At 41.4% G+C, this 21707-nt stretch overlaps 1 protein-coding gene across 3 annotated transcripts; it reads left to right on the forward strand.

The window, feature by feature from the left end:
- Window positions 1–3855: 3855 nt before the first annotated feature.
- gpr185b (G protein-coupled receptor 185 b) lies at window positions 3856–9553 on the forward strand. 3 transcript variants are annotated; one of them, XM_032582053.1, is made up of 2 exons: window positions 3856–4960; window positions 6890–9553. In XM_032582053.1, the coding sequence occupies exons 1-2, from the start codon at window positions 4903–4905 to the stop codon at window positions 7963–7965; spliced, it is 1134 nt and encodes a 377-aa protein (XP_032437944.1). In that variant the 5' UTR covers window positions 3856–4902; the 3' UTR covers window positions 7966–9553. The 3 variants fall into 3 exon arrangements, with proteins under 3 accessions (XP_032437944.1, XP_032437945.1, XP_032437946.1); XM_032582054.1 differs by having other exon boundaries at window positions 3859–4801; XM_032582055.1 differs by lacking the exon at window positions 3856–4960 and adding an exon at window positions 5540–5712.
- Window positions 9554–21707: the final 12154 nt, after the last annotated feature.

Here is a 21707-nt window from a genome sequence, read left to right on the forward strand (position 1 = left end):
GTCGGGGTCAATATCTGTGTCTATGTTCATATGTATATTTTCTTATCATCACTGGTTTTCAGAAAGTTGATCATGGTTACCCGGTTATCCTGTTTTACTGATATTTATCCAACTCTTCAATTTTTCTGATGAACAGTATCTTAGCTTCTTCCGGTGAACCGTTCAATTTGATATAGACTCTGCAGTTTGAGGTCCATGTTGATTGTATTTTTTTTTTGTTTCCTGAGAAAACGTGCTTGTCTTGCTATATCTGCGTTTAGTTTGGTTAGATGCTCATTTATATAAACATTGGTTCCCTTTAATTTCCTCCCTTGTTTTAAGAGTTCATTTTTGTGTTTCCTGTTTGTAAATCTCATTACAATAGCTGGTTTAAGTCCTTTGTTTTTTTGTGGAAGTGGATGGCAAGCTTCAATGCCATTATTATCAATGCTGATTCCCTTATTGCTGAAGAATGATATTATCTGTTTTTCAAAAGTTCCTTGCTCTTCATCCCTTTCTTCGGTATTATTTGCTTCTGTAACAGCCCGGGCATATGATCGTGGCTTCATTTCCAACCCACTAATTATAACATCATTCATTCGACTGTATTGTTCCAAATCAGCCACACGATATTCCAGGAAGGCTATTTGCTTGTCTTTCTCTACATTCTGTCTCTTCAATTCTTTAACCTCCCCCATTAAGTTCATTATTAGTTTTTGTTGTTGTGAGATTGTTGCTATCTCACCAGACATGAAATCCAAGGATTTCTTTATCTCCTCAAACTCCTCCTCTGTCGTGGATCGACTTTGCTTCGTATTTCTTTTCGACATTTCCGTTTACTCTGAACAATTTGATGGTCCGGCGTTGGAGTTCCAGCTCAGGAGTTGCAGCAGCTGCCCTGCTTTGTTGCCGCCAGTCAGATATTGTAGTGGGAACCCAGCGTAGTCGCAGCCGCTAGGTGTTATCTCAGCAATAGCAGCCCAGCATTGTAGCCTTAGCTCAGGTATGGAGACCCACCTCAGATGTTGTAGCCGCCTACCAGGTGTTGCCGCCGCAACCCCCTCTCAGCGTTGTAGCCTCCGGTCAGGTGTTGCCGCCACAGCAGCCTCTCAGCGTTGTAGCCTCCGGTCAGGTGTGCAGACCTTCTTCACGCAGGACTCCGCCGTAATGTATTCTGATTTTAAAAAAAAAAGATTTGTTACACCCCATTTGGCAGATACAGCTTTAGTAACCATGGTTCCATTGCAAATGTGGGCAAATCTTGGTCTATGTTCTGCTAATGTCGAAAAAAAACAAACAATTTTCCAATTGCAGCGTTTCCATTAAATAAGAACAAGCGCTTGTTTATGCGAACAAGCAAAGAAAAAGCTTGTGCACGTGATAAGTCCTTCAAAATCATGGCGGCGACGGTTGTAAACAGTTACATTATTCATAAATGAGCACTCATCAGCCATCAGTGATCGGCGTCTTATTCAGGCGTTGGAGCGACAAATTTCTTATACTTGGGAGCGGCTACATACGCGGCGTTTTGGGGAGAAAGTAGTTGCCGATTTTACAGAAGAGCTACGTATTCAACACATTCAAACGACAAAACGTTTTATGAACTGTGAGAGCTCCGGTGAAGCCAGCTGCACATCGTCCGAAAAATGGAAAATTAAAATTGGACTACTACTACTTTGTGTCGTCTTCCTCAGCATTTCACCAGCAGTAACATCCGGCTGTTGAAAACGTGACCTGTGTGATGTGAAGAAAAAAAAGTGTTTCGATGCAGCCAAAAAAATAAATAAATTCCTCATCCCAGCAAAAGAAACTTCTTAATCGAAAAACGTGAAATATTTCCAAAACTGCCGTGTTTTCCTTAGACAAATTTGTTTTTTAATTTCAGTTTGCAAAATTTTACAGCTCATAGAAACACAACTAGTCAGACTTGAGGTGAACTACTCGCCTATTACTCAGGTCAGTTTGGGCCCATAGTAAGAAGAATGTGTTGCTCATTGCAGAGTTGGTAGGAAAATACATCTAGATGACTGAACTCAGACCAACATAACCCTGCAGCGGGGTAGTAAGCTAGTAATAGTTAAAACTCAAAATCGTATTTCAGCCCAACACCAAACATTGTAAAAAAAAAAAAAAAAAAAATTACATTTACAGATGCGCACACTGTATGTTTTTATTTTTTAGATTTTTTAAATTTTATTTTATTATGGCCACATGACTAATACAAGATGGTTTTCCAAAGCAACACAATTCGTCTTTCTGGGAATGGTCCTTTCCCTGAACAAATTGTAGTCATCATTACAATGGCTACAGGCTCAGTACGACAATCCTCCAGAGACTCTGTATCTTTTCATGTCTGCTGTGTGTTGTAATTGTCCTGGTATTGTACCACACTAACCGAACAAGAGATCACGATGTTAAGCACACACCTGCTTCTCACCCCAGAGACTTCTTCTGTTTAATTGTGTTTGGGCCACAGCCAGAGCCTGACCAAGACATCAGAAAATGAGCCGTTGCTTTCGAGGCAACTTACGAGGGGTGTCTGACAGCACTTGAGTTGAAAAAATTGGAGAAAAGTTGAGAGAAGGAATAGGGAGTTTATGTTTACAGCCAAAACATCTGGAATGAAATTTACTTTCATATGGAAATTTTGAGTTTGCAACAGTCGTTTTAGTTGATTTTATTAGCTGTAAAATATCCCTAATTCAATCGCTATGTCACCAAAATTACATCCAATTATTTTCACTTAGGGAATAAAAACAGGGTCCAAAAACAAATCTTTGGTGTCCCTTGACAACACTGACATCTAAGTTTGTTTTACTAATATTAACAAAATATGTATTTTGATTAAAAAAACGTTTGTAACACCCCATTTGGCAGATAAAAAAGTTTAGCAGCCACATCAGTCCAATTCCTGAGCAGGACAGACCTCCATTGTGTGTCATTTGCAAAAGTTTGGCTCATAAGGTGTATACACCATTCTTCATTTTTTTCCCACAAAACTAGGAAAAAAATTTTTTTTCTATGTGTTATCTATTTGAATGAGTTAATTTTTACACAGATCAAAGTGTAAAAACTTGAAAATAAAAAATTCTCCAGAGGCTTTCAAACAGGCAGTTTGGAAATACTAGCTGAAAAGGTACAACGCCAATGAGATACATCTATTTGAAAATTTGGTGGATGGATCCTGTTGGAATGAAAACATCACCATGCACTAAAGCTCCTGTTTATCGTCAAATGTATCAACCTTGTGTTGTTTCAATGATGCAGAACTGAAAAGCATTTATCTTTTCATTTCATCATTGCTTCAGATGTTTCCCATCAGTCCTACCTTGTATGCCAGAGCACAGGCTGAGTATACCACTCTTTCACATCACCTAACAAAAAAACAAAACAAAAAATGTACATTAAAAAATGAACTGTTACATAATGTTTGAAATTTGCCTCAAACCATCATGCAGTCAGACCCTGTTGATGAAAATTCAGCACATACCAAGGATCAAATTAGAAGCACCGTCTGCCATTTAGTTGTCCAATTGTAACTAATGTATAGCCTGGTAAATCCAGCCCCTCGTTCTACGCTTCGCTTTGTACAGACGGTCTGGGCTGTCGAGAAACTATTTCTTCCTGGAGATGGGGACTTTGTTCATTTCCTCCGCTGTCACTACTAAAACGACAGGCAGACTACAATTGTAAAACAGCAAATGAAATCGTTCACAACTTATTCTGACTTGCCCGTAAATCCTACTTCAGGAATTTATGTCAATGGGAGAAAGCTGCGACAGAGCAGTGAAGTGAGATCAGAATCGAATGGGACTGGCATTCACCTTATTTTGTTTTTTTCCCCCCGCATAAACACTAAACTTTATTTCTATCATATGCCATGCTCAGATGAACTGTCTACTTCATTTAGAATCTCTTCAACAGTAAAGACAAAAGGTTTATTTTTTATATAACTGCAAATACATTTAGGCAGAAAGGGGTTTAGCAGGACAAAAACACATAAAAGACAGAGAACAATGATTCACTCAAGTAACTCCGATGCAAGCAACATTAAAAGCAGAACATAAAGGCCACAGAGGAAGCAAAGCGTGCTTCTGACGAGTTTCTGGCCCCTGGCCGCTCAGACGCATGGTGACACCACGTATGGAACCGGCCCGCGAAAAGCCAATGAGTGCGTGCGCATCCGTGCGCCCCCACGAGTTGATGCAGTGGGATATCCAGGCAGTTCCGAGGTTGAGTAATGTAAGCATCATCCCTCCTCTATGGCGGTTATAAGTACCGTTAGCTGCTCCTGTATGTCCTGGTTTTTTTTACACGTGTTGGGGGCCAAAATTATGGAGCTGTAACGTGTTCACGCGCACTTTCCTGTTAGTCAATCACGACTTTCCCCTCATTGTTCGTAACGACCGCAAAGTTAAATCAGCACGCAGTTTGAGAGGATGAATAAAGTTGTTTGGCTAAGGCGAGTGAGTGAGAGTACACTCTCCTGCTCGCCGTGATTCACACGCCGACCATGCAGACCGTGACTGTAGCAAGCGGAGACTTCTGACGTCAGACCAGGAGAATGACACGCGCGTCCAATAAGGGGCCGAGGATGAGCAGCGCGAGGACGGAGCTTGCCGAAGAGAAGGCTAATAACCATGCCAACCGAAGAATATAGCGCGCGCGCCGCTGACTAGGGGGGTGAGAGGGGGACGAAAAAAAGGGGGGAGAAAGACAAGGGGGAAACCCTGAAAGAAGACACAACAGTCGCTCAGAGGAGGAGAAAGGAGCAACAGAGGCATCCCGGTTCCTTCAAGGGGAAGAAGAGGACGAGGAGCTGGTACATTTTTTATTCCTTTTCCCATCTCTGTGGCATGGTTTCCCCCTTTATTCCCACTTTCTCTCCAGCATCCCCGCCTCCTCCTCTCCATCCTTCCCCGCATGCCCCCTCTCGCTGGCTCAGGGACCGCACTGCTGCAGCTGAGTGAAACGGTTCAAGGTAGACTCTTTCTTCTTTTTTGCTTTTTCTTCACACTTTCTCCCGCTAAACGCACACACACACACACACACACACACCCACGCACCCACACACACACACGCACACACACACACACATACGAGCAGAATGGCGTTTTGTTTCGGTGCATGCTAATTAGCCGCGGCCGTTACCGCGGGGGGAACGAACCCCGCCGCCACAGAGAGCACGCGAGGCGCACGGCAGTGGTGACCTTCCCTTGGCCGCTTTGCAGTCATTGATGTTGTCGGCGCGTGCGCGTCTTCCGCGCGTGAGTGGAGGCTCATGAAAGAGGAGTGGGCAGGGGGTGTGTGGAGGAAATTGAGTTGGCGAGGGAGGAGAGTGGGGGGGAGTGGCAGAGGTGGGAAGTGTGTGAGAGCTGATTTTTTTTTTACCTTTTTTTTTTATTATTTTTATGAATGAATGAAACTCAACATCCACGCTCGCTGCTCTAAAATTAGCGCGGTTGCAGCATGTGATGTGTATCAGAATCCGAAATCATTATTTTTATTTTTATTATTTTTTTGGTGGGGAAGTTGGGGGGGGGGCAAACGCGCACACGCTTCTCTGCGCGCTCACGTCCACGCCGCCGGTGAATAGAACAGCAGCTACAGCGCTGCGCCGTGCCCCGGGACGTCATGCACCATTTTTGGAGATGCTCTAAAAATAGAATGAGGTGAAGACGGTTCGGACTGTAAGAAAAACTAGAACCTTGGACTCTGTTCCGCATCTGACAGGTACGGATCGCGATGCGTTAAGGCTTTAAATGGCGCAAAGTGGGGGGCTTAACTGTGTTGCCTGTGTCATGTTCCCTTCAAGCCGAAATGGAAGGAATACCTCTATCTGTGTGTGTGTGTGTGTGTGTGTGAGAGAGAGAGAGAGTGTGTCTACACCTGCTGTTTTGGTGTTGTAAAGAAAAAACAAAAAAACTGTCAGGAGTGGGAGTGGGAGCTGGACTGTAACGTGGGTGCTTAATGGTCAAGTGGATGCTTGTTTTCATGAATGAATATTTGGGTGGGTAGAAATGACTGTTTTGTTTATCAGTTTATTAGGGATGTGATGATACATCCTGCTCATTAGGTGAGACGGTTCTTAATATTCTGTTTGCAGGATGATATTTTAGCTCTTTGGGAAATCTGGATTTTTTTTTCTTTTGGTTTTCCTAAATAGAGTAAATGTATCACAAACACACCCACACACACACACGCACACACACACACACACACACCCACCCACACACACACACACACCAACACACACACGCACGCACACAAAAACGTAAGTAGTGTGGAAAATGTCTATACAAGCCTCACTAGTTTGTGTAATTCAAAGGTGATGCTAAGAAAGTGTTAAAAAATAAGTATGTTTTTTTTGTCTTTAAAAATTAAATGAAGGTTTCGTAGATCAGAAACCTGGGGTTACTGCTACATTGCTTCACAATGTAAATTTGAACCAGGGCAGGTTGACTTCAACCCCCTCGCAGTATCTGTCCTGTTGGAATACACACAAGTAGCAAAAAGGCATCTATATTTTGCAAGGGAAAGCTTACTTGACAAGAAATACAGTGGTGTTCTAATATTACAAGATCTCATGTTAAAAGCTCTTGTTACATCCCTTCTCTTTATAAAAAATAGTTAATAATGCATTTACTTGCTTTTCTCCCTTTTTGCCTATTTTTCATTCCCACAACATATTTTCCACATCTTCCTCACAAAATGCTAATTGAAAGCATCATATTACCATCACACTTTACAAACGGTGCTTCGTTCTTTGCTTTATGATTTAATGAACTGTGCTTTTCAATCTTGTTTTTCTGTCTCTGGTAATGCCTTGCGCATTCGTTTTTCATTCTTTTGCCATTGAACTTACATACGTCTACCTCCTTCCTTCCTATTTGTCTCTTGTTTTCTCCAGCTATGGTTCTCATCCTGGCTGCCACCGCAGCAGCCATGAGCAGCGGCGGTGGCAACGGCTTCAACACTTCCTCCCCCCTCGACCCATTCGACTCCTCAACGTCTTGGAGCGTAAGCGAGGATCCCTCCAACTCTTCTTCAGAGCCCTTCTTGAGAACTCTGACTCCGGACCTCCAGCCGGCGACCACTGCTGGCACCGTGCAGGAAGTCAGCCCTTGGGATATTGCGTTGTGCGTAACGGGGACGCTCATCTCCTGCGAGAACGCCTTGGTCATCGCTGTGCTGTTCTACACGCCGACACTTCGCGCGCCCATGTTCATCCTGATCGGATCGCTAGCCGTGTCAGATCTTCTGGCTGGTCTGGGCCTCATCTTAAACTTCGTCTTCACCTATTTAATCGACAACTCGGTGGAATTTGTGACGTTGCTGTCGGTCGGATTTCTCATCTCGGCCTTCTCCGCGTCCGTCTTTAATATCCTCGCCATTACGGTTGACCGCTACCTGTCGCTGTATAACGCCCTGACCTACCACACCGAGCGGACAGTCACTTTCACCTACATGATGGTGGTTTTTATCTGGGTGACGTGTGTCACTCTGGGCCTGCTGCCGGCGCTCGGATGGAACTGCTTCAAAGACCAGTCTACGTGCAGCATCTGTCGCCCAGTCACCAAAAACAATGCGGTGGCGCTCGCCGTCACCTTCCTCCTCGTCTTTGCCCTCATGATGCAGCTGTACCTTCAGATCTGCAAAATCGCATTCCGCCACGCACAGCAGATTGCGGTACAACACCAGTTCATGGCCATCTCCACCACCAAAGGGGTCTCCACGTTGTCGGCCATCCTGTGTGCCTTCGGGGCGTGCTGGCTGCCATTTGCCATGTACTCCATTGTGGCCGACTCCAGCTACCCCATGATATACACCTACGCCACCGTCCTCCCGGCCACCTGCTGCTCCGTGATCAACCCCGTCATCTATGCTTTCCGAAACCCAGATATCCAGAAGTCTCTGTGGATGGCTTGCTGTGGGTGCGTCCCATCCAACCTCTCCTTAAGACCCAGGACTTCCAGTGACGTGTAGCAAAAAAGGCTAGGGGGGTCTAGGATGATGCAAGATGAAGAGTCGGGGTAAAAGGATCGAGAGTTTGGTATGAGAAAGGCAAGAAGGCTTTGCTCTCCTTCTTGCATCAGGGCTGGAAAGCTGATGACAAACGCTGAGCTGGCCGCAGTCGAAGAGGCACCAACAGATGACTGAGAGGAGGCATGGTCAAAAAAAGAAGGAGCTAATAAAGTCCACGTTTGTAGCCTGGAGAACAACCAACTGCAGGAAGTAAGCAGCAGGAAACCAACTGCAAAATCCTGATTCAAGGTATCTTTTAAAACTCTCTCCTTCTTTGGTGGATGAGAGAAGTGAAGCCCCTCATGAGTAGCATATGTGTGAAGGTGAAATTTTAGTTGAGGAGAAAAAAAATTGTACGAAATCTCCAGAGGACGCTCTGGATGGTTATGCAATCAGGAAGGATGCTTAAAATACTGTACATCTCTTCACTCAAGTGTTTGAAATCAAGTGCTGTGTGGATAAAAATACAATGAGCTAAATATACAAAAATGAATGACTTTCAACATTCTCAATGAGCTATATTTGTAGTCGTCTCTTGATAAATTACTAAAAAAAAACTGCTCTAAGTCAGCCATGTTCCCTTTATTAGAAGCAGATTAGGTAGTTGAAAAGAGTGCAGCAAAAATTAGCTCTGTAATTTCCCCATTACTTTCTAAGCCCATTTTAAATTTACCCAATGCCAACATCCCAGCCTTCTGTCATCAAACGTTCAAATGAAAAACAGAAAAAAAAAAATCTAACCATTTCGTGAACTGATAAACAGGGAAATATTAGGGAGGGATTACTAAATTTAGACCTGGCATATGTTGTCCTTGGCGTCATGACATCAAACCTGTTCGGCATCTGAGGAAAAATAGGTTTCTCAGGCTGCTGCTGGGCTGTGACTACAAAGCGGAGAGCTGAATTCAGCACCAAGGACAGCTCACTGCAGAGCGCCGCTACCCTGGGAAATGCTCTCGGCTGTGGTGGTGGTGGTGCAGCGTGGGGGCGTGGCGGGAGGGGGGTCTGAAAAAGTAGGCTATGCTGTTCTTTACACCATCTTGCTTAGGATCGGGAGATGGAGATGGGGCTTAAAGGACAATTCCATTTGATTGCCTTAGGTCTATGTGTGGTTCAGCTAGAATCACACATAGTTCTATGTTTTGATAGGACTATCAAAACTGTCGTCTCGTTTGACGCCATTGCGCTGCTTTTGTTCAAAACACAAAAACTACACTTACCTTTGTGTTTCTACTCTAACTTTAGAAAACATTGAAAAACATCCACTAAATTAAACACTTGTTTTCAAAAGCTTATTGCGCACAATTGTATTATTTTTAATCTGCATTGTGTAGACTAATACAAATGTAATAATCCGATATGAGCAGGTTAACTAGTAGGACTTTCTGCTCTGTAGCACTCTCAGTCAGCCGTTAACCAGACATGCTGCTTGTAGCTTACCAGCTGTAGGTTTTAAAGAGCGTAACATGTATAAGACTCAGGGTTTCCCTCAGTGTATTAAAAGCCTGGCGGGCCACCATGCTTTACTTGTGCCCCCACCAGGCTTAGCATTCTTAATTTATCTTAGGTTTTATTAAATTATTGACTTTTTTAAAAGACTTTGTAGTTGGTGTTTAGGCATTAATCTTCCAGTCTTCCAAAAATGCATAACTATCAAGTAATATTTTCAAATTTCCTGTCAACTTTAAACAGCCGGCTGGATAACCCTGAAGACTGACAGGCTATGGTTAAACTGACAGGGTTTCTTCTGTTGTATTATAATCCTGGCAGACCACCAGGCTTTGCTTGCTCCCACCCACCAGACTAAGCCCTGTTTATTTATTTTAGATAGGGACTTTTTTATACACCAGTAACAGTGACAGTAAAGACGGATTTAGCTAGGTTTATAATGACAGCATTGAGCACCTGCCCATTGGCTTCACACGCTATAATTTCCAAATTATGATGCCTGCTCATCCACCTCTGAATTTTTGAAACTAAAACACAAAAACACTGTGGGCTCCTACCAACGGGCTTAGCAGATTTCCTGGGGGAAACCCTGTATATTTCCAAAAATTTGTCTGTCTTGTAAACGAGGGGGAAAAAAGCGAGTGCCTTCTTTCAGCTGGCTGATCAGCAGTGCGCAGTAGCAGACGAGGAAAGGAAAGCAATGCTTTATTCTACACTCCAATCTCATCAAAACGACTTTGAACTGTAAGAATCAAATCACTGGAAATTGTGCCGATTTGGAATCTGCACCTTTTTAAAACATCTGGGTCAGCCGGTTCACGCCTACCGGGAACTCCCGTGTTTATCGCCCATCTCCATACGGCCGTTTACCCAAAGCAGCTCTAAACTCAAGCGCTCTAGATTGCTTCGTTTTGTGCTGCCGTATGACTTCCATCTCAATTCCCCAGCTTGCAGAGCGTCAGCAGCAGCCGGATTTGCTCTCGCACCGCCCCGAAGAAGCGGTTGCAGCTCTGGCCCGGAGCTCCTCTGAAGGCTCGGTGGGTTAATGAGAAGCCAGAGCGTAGAGGTGACGTGGCGTGAAATAGAAACGCCAGGCGAGATGTACTTTAACGCAGCCTTGAGTCACACAACTGCACAGCTCTCTTCCACTGGAGGTGGGAAGGTGTATTTCCAACTGAAAAGGCATCGCGCAAGTTTAATCCGGTTAATGTTATTAGCATCTCTGCACCAGAAAGATGATGTTCAGAGAAGGAGCTAAAGAGGTGATCATTTCCAACCCTTTGTCTGCATTTAAATGATCTGCATAGATAGGTTTCTCTCTCTCGTGTTCCTCTGCACAACCTCAGAGAGAGTTATGATGACTAAGCTACTGGCATCCTGCTAATGTAGGTGTGTGGGAGGTGTGCTGGCTTTGGGAAAATCTATATGGGCTGTAGATTCAAACTAAAAGTTTAGAGACAGAAAAAATAGCTGTTTATTGCAGCAACAGGGAGTTTACTTTGAATTTAGTGCTTTCTACCAAATATGTTGCAGGAGATGAAAGCAAAAATCATACCGTTGAAAATGGCACATAGGAGAAGCAGTTAGCTTTTGTTATTTTCCGTGTTGTGTACGAAAACTTTTAAAAGAAGCATTTTCTACGTTTCTTGGCAGGAAAAGTACAATCAGTTGTTTTTGCAGCCGTTGTTAGCAAAACAACAGCTGCACAATTTTCTGTCAAAGACAAGATCATTTATTTGTGTCTTATTTCTTTTGGCTTTCCTCGCTTTTGGTATTGTATGGAGCGGAATATACTTTGCAGTAAAGTCCAGCTGCATTTTGCTGTGTACAAAAAGCCACAATGAAGGTGTAGAGAAAAAGAAATGTGGTCAGCTTGGAAACGTAACTGAAAGAAAAAAAAAATTGCAAATAATTTGACTTCATATTGGATTTAAAAGGAAATGATCTGAATGGATGGTTGTGGATCCAAACTACTAAATGTTTGAAACAAAAATCTAAAAACATATTTAGATAAAGTGAACCCATCTATCATAGAAGCTTTGACCACCTCTCTTTTGTACCAACACTGCAATGATGGAACTGCCTAATGGTTAATCGCTAGCATCAATAATTAGGTAAAATACATTCAATTACCCAGAGGCTTGAGATGGATGTAATAGTTTGATACTTTGGAGAGTAAAGTGAAAGTAAAATCAATCGTTGAATCCATTTTACATTAAAAGTGGATGCAGACATTTCCTTTGCAGGTCATATTTATATAAGGTTTTGTCAAAAAACAAGCCTAAGCATTTGTTTTTGGAAATGCTAGATGGGACAAACAGGGCTGTGATGAATTTGGTGAGTAATCGTTAAGGTTTGTGCTGTTTCTGTACCTGATTTGGTCTGATATCTAAAAGGTGCACAAGAACAGCTCCCTGAAATTTGTAAAGACCTGCTTAAACGGTGGCTGAAAAGAGACAAAAAGCTGTGGACCGGATTTGAAAGGGAACGAGTTTGTGTTTTATTTTAGCCAGAAAGCTTAGTCACAAAATTCCCATCTTTGCTGTCGGTTGAAATTATCTCTAGAAAATCCAAAATGGTTGCATTATTTTGGCTCTCACATTGCTTTTAGCCATATGCTAATGCTAACCTAGCATAGCTTAGTTTTTAGGTGAAGCTTTTTAATCTTAATGTATTGGATATCAAATTTTGCCACAGCAGAAAAAAGTTACAATGATGCATAGTAATTCATAAACAAGTCCAAAGTTTGGACTTTTACCATGTGGAGAAAATTGCTTTGAGAAATTTTGCAGCTAGCTACTCATGGCCAGTTTTTTTGGCTAATTTTCCCACATCGATTGGTAAAACAGTTATCTTACAGAGATCTGGTTCAATTTGGTTTCTTTGTTATAGAAAAACTGTAAAAACAAAATAAGAAAGATTAAGCTAAATATTCTGGAAAACATTGTACTCCTAATTCACCCAGTTTATTGCATTTCAACATTCGAAAACATGTTAAAAAAAGCCCTTTGCTTTCTTGCTAGCTAAAAAGCTACCGCTCTCAAAGCTAACCGATATAGTTCCCATTGGACTACAAATCATTTAAGTAAACTATTTGGAAAAAATATCAAGATCTTTCAGTGATAATTTGACAGAAGTCCATGTTCCAATTATAAATTAAATCTAATGAAAAATAGGTTTTAGAAAATCATTGTTCTTTCACCTTAACAACAGTGACTGACATATGAGTATCAAAGTATCGATATATTTAGTAATATATAGGAAGTTAACTAAATCTTAACAGACATGTCTTGGACGTAAAGTAATGAATGTTCTTGCTTGATGAATGTCTGGAATTAATACAAAAAGACTGTGTGCTGGTATAATCAAATTGTTCATGAATTGATCAAAAGAATACAGTATGGCCATTTCCTTCTCTAAAGAGGTCAAAAGATTTGGGCTGGAGTTCTCCACTTTTTTTAGCTTCATATTCAAGCTGTGGTTTTATCAAACCAACATGTTTTTAGACCAAGTTGTGCCGTACAAGGTTTGTTGTGCTTTTAGCAACCGGCAGTGTTTTCTCTGGCAGTGTTGGCTTGTGCCACAGTATGGAAGATTTCACGAGGGTAAAATAAACCCAAAGTGAAGAACTGATCCAACTCTGGTGGAAATCATATAAAAACCAGGTAAAGAAACCTCGAGCCAGCAGTTTGAAGAAGTTATTTATCAGCTGAAGCAGCCGATCAGCTGACGGCATGAGTAGCATTCATGGTTTTGTTTTAATTTTGTTTGTTTTAAGATGATGCTCATGGTCCCATCTGGCACGTCCAGCAGTTAAAAATACTCATCTGTGAATATGGCACTAACTCAACCATTCCTGGGGACGGGAGTGAAGCGACCTCTCACTGTGTGTATGTGTAGGCGTGTGTGTGTGTGTGTGTGTCTGCTGTCCTGTGTGTTCTCCACCAAGAAGCATAGCCAACTGTAAGGAACCATAACTCAACTATCGCTCACTGTAAACACAAACACTCGCTGAATGGGTCTGTCCGATGCTACGCCCGACGATAATTGTTTTGCTTTCTTATTTTTTTTTTTTAATGAAACTGTTCAAGTGAATGTGTGTTATTCTTTCTTATGCAAGGCTGTACAGAAATGTATATTTTTGTAATGTTTATCATCAGGGCATGAGTTCCAAGATATGCTCGCTGCTGTACGTGTGTGCGCGTGTGAACGTTTCTTCCTCTTCTTACGTTTTCTTCCTATTTATAAATGTTTACCGTTTCCTTTTTGGAGGGAAAAAAAATGTATTGAATATGCTGAAAAAGTGCCATTTTTTTATTTTCTACTTATTTAGTGTCCTATTTTTTGGTTCCTGTACATACATTTTTGTTTAAAGGTGATTCTCGTAGCAGAATCTGAAGTCACTGGAGTGCTGATCTGTGGGAAAAAAAGAGCAACAACATAATCTCAACACAGCAGCTAAAAGTGAAAGGATCTAAAAAAAAAAGGTGAAAATAGTGTGGCATTTTAAAAATCGTTCTTGTGAGGTACGACTGATGATTACGCCGAGCAAACAGAATAAAAATCTTCTGAACTTCAGTGCTGTGAAGATGTGTTTGCCCCTTTACAGATTTCTTCCGTTTGCCCTTTTTAGATCATCAAACTAAACTTCATATCACTGAATTATAGCTTAAGTAAATAAAAAAAAGTGATCAAACAATGAGAGAGGAAAGCTGCTATCTGTGAAAATTTAAACGCCACAGTTTATAAAACTGGCTTAACTTTAGTTGCTCCAGCCAGACCAGAAAGATTCAAAACTGTAAACTTTTAAACAACACCCACATCATTTTCTAAAAGTTTGTAGCATCTCTGCTACCAAAACTATGCATCAGGTGTGGGAATAAAGTGCAGTTAAATTGCATCCATTGGGCCAGATGTGTTATTAATATGAACAGAGTGAATGTATTTCACTAGATATTTTACAAAATATCACATCAGTATTTTGCACATACCGATATTGTGACGGCACTTTACACGTATAAAGTGCTGTCACATGATTTAATATATATCTATTACTACCGTTAAGTACAGAGGCTGAGAGTGGATGTTTTCCGCATATAATTTTTCCAGGTGGCTCTCTCAAGATTAACTTACATCAAGAGAGCCATTGGGAAAAAGTATATGCGGAAAACGTTGACTCTCGGCTAACGTAGACAGTGACTGAGCAAAACTCAGTCACTGTGTTAAAAGTTCTAAGACAAAAAAACCCATGCTGACCATGCAGAGCTCAAAAGCCTGTCTGCTTGCCCAAAAACATCTTGGTGATCCCCAGGATTTTCCGGAAACTTTGTTGGGGCCGATGAGATAAAAGCAGAACTTTGTGGAAAACCTGCCTCCCGTTAGCTCTTGTGCAACACCAACATCCCATCTCAAAACACGACCATCATAGCCACAGTTTGATGGTCCGGGGCAAGATCTAGATGACTGTCTATATTTGGTAGAATCATGAATTAGACACTTGCAGAAAATCCTGAAGGAGAGCACCCCAGTGTGACCAAATTAGTACAAATCTGCAGATGACTAGGACACAGTTAAAAAACAAACAGCAAAGTTAAAAAAAAAAAAGCAATTCTGGAAAGGGGACAAAAACTTTTTCACAGTCCTGTGGATTGTTGTGCTGCGACTCTGACTTTCATTCACAAAGTGCAGCGATGTGAGCAGCATTTTCACCCACAAACGACAGGGAGACGGGAGACGGGAGCCAAAGTACGTCACAGAGTCCTGTTTCGAGTGACGTCATTTTGTCTGAGTCGTGTCTGAGGAAGCAGGTCGTTTCAAAGACGCCCTCCTCTCCTCCTCCTCCTCTCCTCGTTTTTAATCACCCCCGTCCCAAACATGCAGCCCTCTCTGCTCTGAACTTCACCGTCCTACAAAACAAAATGACACCATTTTCTTTCTTTCTGGGTAACTTCAACTTCCCATCTTTTATCCTCCTCTTTGCGTTTCTTTTTACTTGCCGAACATTTTTTGCTCGCTTCCGCCTGCAGGAAGCCAGCCTGTCAGGTGTGCTCTAAAAATAGTTTCTTCCATAGAGGAAAAAAAAAGAGAAGAAGCTGCAGAAAAATAAAGAAAACGGAGGGGAAGGAATTAAGCAAATCGGCGTAGAAAGAGCTTTTTTTTCTTTTACTTCGGGCAAAGTTTCATTCTTCCCATTTGTCTTTGCCTCAAGAACAAAGTCACGCATATATATTTCTCTCTTTCTATCCCTCATTTTGATCCTTCCCTCTGTTCTTCCCCATGAGCACAAGCATTTACATCACAGTTTTTAATAAGCAGGGTCAGGGGCGAGTGTGTACCGCAAATAAACCATCTGAAACCCTCGATTATGGAAACACTTCAGGCAAGCAGAGATTGTTAATAAAAAATAAGTAAAAAAACCCAAAACATTACAGAGCTAATTTTCTATCAGACCAGATATGGCCTTCATAGAAAAACAAACATTGTTTTATGCATCAATGTTGTAGGCTTGGATGAGAGGCTAGTAAAGCATCTCTCTTTACTATTGGGTAATGATACTGTGATGTCATAGACCTGATAAAGCGTCCGTGAACCATGTGAGGTGTGTATTTAATTTATTTTTTTTAAATATAATTACTGTTTTTGTGTTTTTTGGTTCTCTCAAGTTTGTGTTGTGACACGATTGATCAAAAAGTACAAATGCACTTTATAAGATGGACATGTTACACATTGCACTTGTAAATGTCGAATGTAAAACTACGAAGAGAAAGATTTATTTTTTAATATTGTAAATAAATAAGAGAAAGTGGGGAAAAACAAGAAGAAAAACAGTGTTGAGAAATATTTGCCAAATAAACTGCAAACAACGAAAGAAAACCAAAAAAAAAAAGAGTTGTTTTTTTCTTTGTGTGTGTGGGTGGGTGTGTGTGTGTGTGTGCAGGTTGTTGACATCAGCCGGTGTGTTTTGTAGGAGTGAGCTCGTGTGACATTAGCTTCCCGTGGGTGTTGCTACGAGTGTTTATGTGGGAAGGGGGGGTGTGTGTGCCTGTGAGTCAGCGCTGCAGGTTCACTGTAGTGTGAACCAAAATGTGCTGGGTAAAAGAAAAAAAGAAAAACAAAAGGACGAAAGAGATGCTGCTGAATTATTAAAACCACTCCCCGGTTGCATAACAACAGCAAAAGGTGTAAGACAGAGGCAGTGTGACGAGGGAGAGAGGACAGGAGAAATGGGGCGATGTCCACAGGGAGAGACGAGAAGGGAAGGTGTGAGAATCTACTCAACATGATCGGTTTTTGTGTTCATTTTAGGTTTTATGCAACATAGATAAAGGGTATTCCTGACCTAGAGATGCACAGAATGACTGTCTGGTCACCAAATTAAATTGTCTGCTTGAGCAGCTGAAAGTCGAGATGTGAATCTTTCAATGTCTAGAGATTCCCAGCCTCCAATTTTTAGGGTCCTGATTCGATTCCGAAACCAATTTTGCTAGTCAAATGGTCGCCAGATTCTGTTTAAATGTTGTGATCGACAAGAGGAACAGACGGTGAACAGAATATTCATTTAAAACAATTTTATAAGGTTCCATTAAGTATCAAATTCCATCAGATTATATTTAAACAAAACTAGGTTTTTACGCATAAAATGCATAGTTCTCATGTGACGCCACACTTCCGGGAACTTTGCCACTGACGGCCATCTTGGTAGGTATGCATCACTAACCCTCATGACAGTTGCTACAGAGTTGCTATGACAACAATAAACATTCCTATCTAACTTATAAACAATACAAGTACATCACAACTATTATGTCAAACTTTTTCTTCTCCATTTACTTTCTTTTTGTTGGTGTCGAAGCCATGGTTGATCTATGCTTTGTGTTGCGCTTGCCTACCAAGATGGCGGGTCAGTGACACGGTCACTTCCTATTCAGACTTGTGGGAACTACGTATTCTGGCTTTTCTCCTAAAGAAGAAAATATATAATATTTATTCAAGAGCGTGCCGTGGTGGCGTAGTGGTTAGCGCGACCCACGTTTGGAGGTCTTGAGTCCTCGACGCGGCCGTCGCGGGTTCGATTCCCGGACCTGGTGATATTTACCGCATGTCTTCCCCCCTCTCCTTTCCTGTCAGCCTACTTTCATATAAGGGACACTAGAGCCCACAAAAGACCCCTGGAGGGGAGAAAAAATATATATTTATTCAAAATATATGGTGGTTGAGATGGCCAAGTGGACACATAAATCGATATGCTGCGTGCTTGCAAATGGGATTCAAAATTTGAATTGAATTTGATTAAAACTTAAGCAAATTAAATTCAGAAATACTTTATAGATCCCAAAGGGAAATTAAATAATAAACAAGACACATTTTAAAGTTCATTTTTGAGCATTTTGAATCGATTCAGAGTTCCCAGGACTAGGAATTGGTCCTCTAGTAGAAACTCCAATCTTTTTCCAAACAATGAACTCACCGTCCTAACTGCTTTTGTGTTGTGCCAAACACTCTTTGTGGCAGATGTTGCTACTGATGGAAGTATGCTCAAAGTTAACCATTTTCACAGGATGCAAAGCGAGGTAAAAAGCTACTTAAAAGAAAATGAGACTTTCTACCATGTTGAGAGATGTCAGCGGTGAGAGAAAGCGAGACCTTTTAAACAGATAACAGGAAGGCTTGATTAATTAGTAATTATACTCTGTTTTCACCTTTTGCTAACAGTGAAGGAGTGAATTTACTTTTTTAGGCAACACACAGAGGCAACTGTTTAGTTAGTAGGATGACTGTTCAATATTTCCGACATGTCTATATTATATACACGTTGTATATACAACTCTTGCTATGAAGCAGTCTCTTCAAAGCAAGAGACTGCTTGCTTTGAAGGTGTGAACAGTAGGCAAAGATTGTATTCAAGTAGCAGTAGCACCACTTCAACTTATTTTAAGACTGAAATATTTGTGGAAATTTAGCTATTTTAAATATCAAAATTTAAATAATTCATACAATTACAAACTAACAAAAATCAGACAACAGAAGCATTTTTTTCCACATCAGTTTCTTTCAATATAAAACTTATGAAAATTTAACAAAAACTTCAGGTGTGTCTGTGTCTGGTGAATGTTTGGCTAAAACAAGCTTGTTTTTCATTCACAGTCGCTCACAGTTGGCAGAGTAGCCAGAAATGTTTTTGCTCAAGTAAGAGTAGAACAGTAAAAATAGTTTCAAAAGTACTTTTTTTTTTCCAAAAAGTTACTCCAGTAAATGTAACTAGTTACTACATCTAAATCTGTGAAACATTTCGGTACCATTCAACCTTTAATCTGCAAACAGACCCATCTGCTTGTGTGAGCCGGAGAATCGTGACAGCATGATGTGTGTGTCTATAATGCCCAAACTCCTTGACTCACCTTTATGCGGCTGCAACTCGGAGGTGAAGAGTTCCACCTACTGGCTACGGGTGAGTACTGCAGTTCCTAAGTGGTGAAAAGCCGCAGCATCCTGCACACACACACACACCCACCCACACACACACACACACGCACACAAACCTCACTTGTTTTACGTCAGCAGCTTCAAAACAAGCCAGATTCAACCCGTTTCCCAGCCTCCCGTCTCACAGAGTAGCTCTCCCACCCTCACATCCTCCACTCAGCGAGGCGCAACAAATGGCCCTGCTGTGGAGATTTGGTGGGAAAGTAAGAACCCGAACCGGAGTGATTCGCCCTCATCCGCTGGTCCTGACTCACACGTTGTCACGGTGATTTAGGAGTTTAATGAACGTTTGATTGAAAGTTGTGAGCATGAGTCCCTGTACGCAGTCTGGAGCTGAATCACGAGTGGACTGGGTGTGAACGAGAGATTACCAACACGTCATCAGGGTGACGTCAGAGATAAACAGAAACAGTTTTAAATGATCTTTTCTTCTTTAAAAATGTTTTTTTTATATATATATTTCCGCTCAAAGGGCCTTTATTTGAAAGTAAGCTGTCATGAGTGCAGGGAGAGAGAGGGGGAAGACATGTGGCCAGGGTAAAGAGAACCGGACTCGAGCTCTGGACGCCGCGTCAAGGTTCTCTGAATGCGCAGCGCGCGCTCTAACGACAGCGTCACGCGACGCCCCTCAAATGAGCCTTTTATCACTTAGAAACAACTACTAACTACTGAGGAGCCTAAATGCAAGATAAGTCCTACAATATGGCTGCTTTTCAGTGCTTCTTCGTGTATGTAGGATAGCTTGATAGTTCTGTCAAAGAATGCCAAGTGTTAGAAAAATGCATATGACCACTTTGCTAAAATAACGGCAAGCCATATTTTGTGCTAAAAGATGATTTAAGCAAAAAAAAAGAAGAAAGAAAAACAATTTTTTGCAAAAAATTACTTAAAACATTATTTTAGGAAGGTGGCTGGAGGTCTAGGTCTAATTACCGGTTAGTGATGAACGTGTTTTCTCTTCAATCTGAATGTATGGAAGCAGTCTTCAGTATGTTTCTGGCTTACCACTGAGGTCAGCTTTAATAAGACTAGTCCAGGACATCTGAATGTTTTCCTTTACAACAGTGGGGTGCTCTTCGTTGACTTGTTGAAGGGTAAAACTCTCAAGTTAATGTGGAACAACTTCTTTACTGTTAGATGTCAGAGAAAAATGATTTATAGCCTGATAGGTGAAGAACAAATTAATCATCATCATCAAATTTCGCAGGAAACAAGAAAGCTTCGTCACAGCAAAACAAGCCGAAACGTCAAAGCATTCTTACAACAACATGACAGACAAGAATAAAAATGGTTTGATTTGAAGAGATCCAGCTAAATGAAAAACATGCACAAGTGAAGAAATGAGCCTGGGATGCTTAGAAAGAGCACTGCAAAGTTCAGCCAGTGGCAACATACATCCAACATGTCTGCAGATGGAGTAGTCACTTCTAGATTTACAATTTAGTGTTACTATAAAGAGCTCTACTATGTTAAGGTGAGGACGAGGGGAAAGTCATCAATGTAGTTTTTGAATTTGAGTGGGGGTAACTAAAAGAGCAAAAAGCTTCCTGCAAACGTTCTCCAGATGTATTTAAGGAGGAAGTTCTGATATAAATGATGGCGTCATTCGAATATAACGGCCTTGGCTGCATTCATTCCCAGTCCCACCTCATTTTTAAAGATGGGGAAATGAAGAGGGTTCGAATAAGAGCTTTGGAGGAACAGGTATATGATTTCTGACAACATGCCAAATATTTTCACTGTATTAATTTCTAAAGTGCTGCAGATGTATTTTTATTGTGTTCTGTAGAATGGTCTTTTTAGTGTACAACTATGCCTATAAAATGCTGTAACTAAATGAAACCACCATATCTACATAAGGTTAAAGCTTTGGGAGAATAAAAATGTGATATTTAAAAAAATAAAAACATTTTCGGTTTTGTGGGAAGAATATAGCTGGCGATTGATTTAAACATAAACTTGAATCCCACCTTCTTCTCTTTTTTTTTGTTTTCTCTGTACTTCTCATAAATAAAAAAATAATAATTTGACTATGTTTGTTAGAAAATGTTACAATCTGTCACTTTTGATTCCAAACTTAGATTTACACTATAGTTAGACTAAATCGGAACACAATTCCCAAGATAAACTTCATAACCTTTTCGCCACCCCCCAAAAAACAGGACTTGAGTCATCCACATTGTTCTTTGTCAAACGGTGCGTGTGTGATTTACTTTTGCTTTTTCCTCTGACCTCTCGGTTTCCATCCTCTCCTCTCCGCTGTGTCACCATCTGTGTACCGAAAACGGGAAACGGCGCCTGTGGTTCCCACCTCCGCCCTGCCAAACTCTGCCTCCTGACCATGGTGACTGTGCCTCCCCGAGAACAATGGAGTCATGGTTGCTCAATTTACGTAACAGTTACGTTTTACTTATAATGCTGAGCCACAGCGGCTGCTTCCTTTTATTCAGAATCTGCATGGGTCTAATGAGTCACGGTAACCAAAGGGACAATATTGGCCTCCTGTAGGAAATCACATCGGATTTTACAGAAAGTCCTTTTACCGGAGCCAAGCCCCGTTTTTTAAACTTTTACCCATTCTATTCAACATTACAGTGGACAGCTAATCAAATGCAATTTTCTTGTATATAAATGTGGGAGTTGACCGATTGTATACTTCGCGGGACTGTAGTGTGTCACCCTATGCATTACTTACCAGCTAAGCAGTGGAAATTCCCCCAGAAACGTTCCCCAACCAACATGGCCGCCAGATCAGTGGCGCCCCCTGGGAA

The sequence above is a fragment of the Xiphophorus hellerii genome, chromosome 14 (genome assembly GCF_003331165.1).
Source record: "Xiphophorus hellerii strain 12219 chromosome 14, Xiphophorus_hellerii-4.1, whole genome shotgun sequence".
In the NCBI taxonomy this organism is placed as follows: domain Eukaryota; kingdom Metazoa; phylum Chordata; class Actinopteri; order Cyprinodontiformes; family Poeciliidae; genus Xiphophorus; species Xiphophorus hellerii.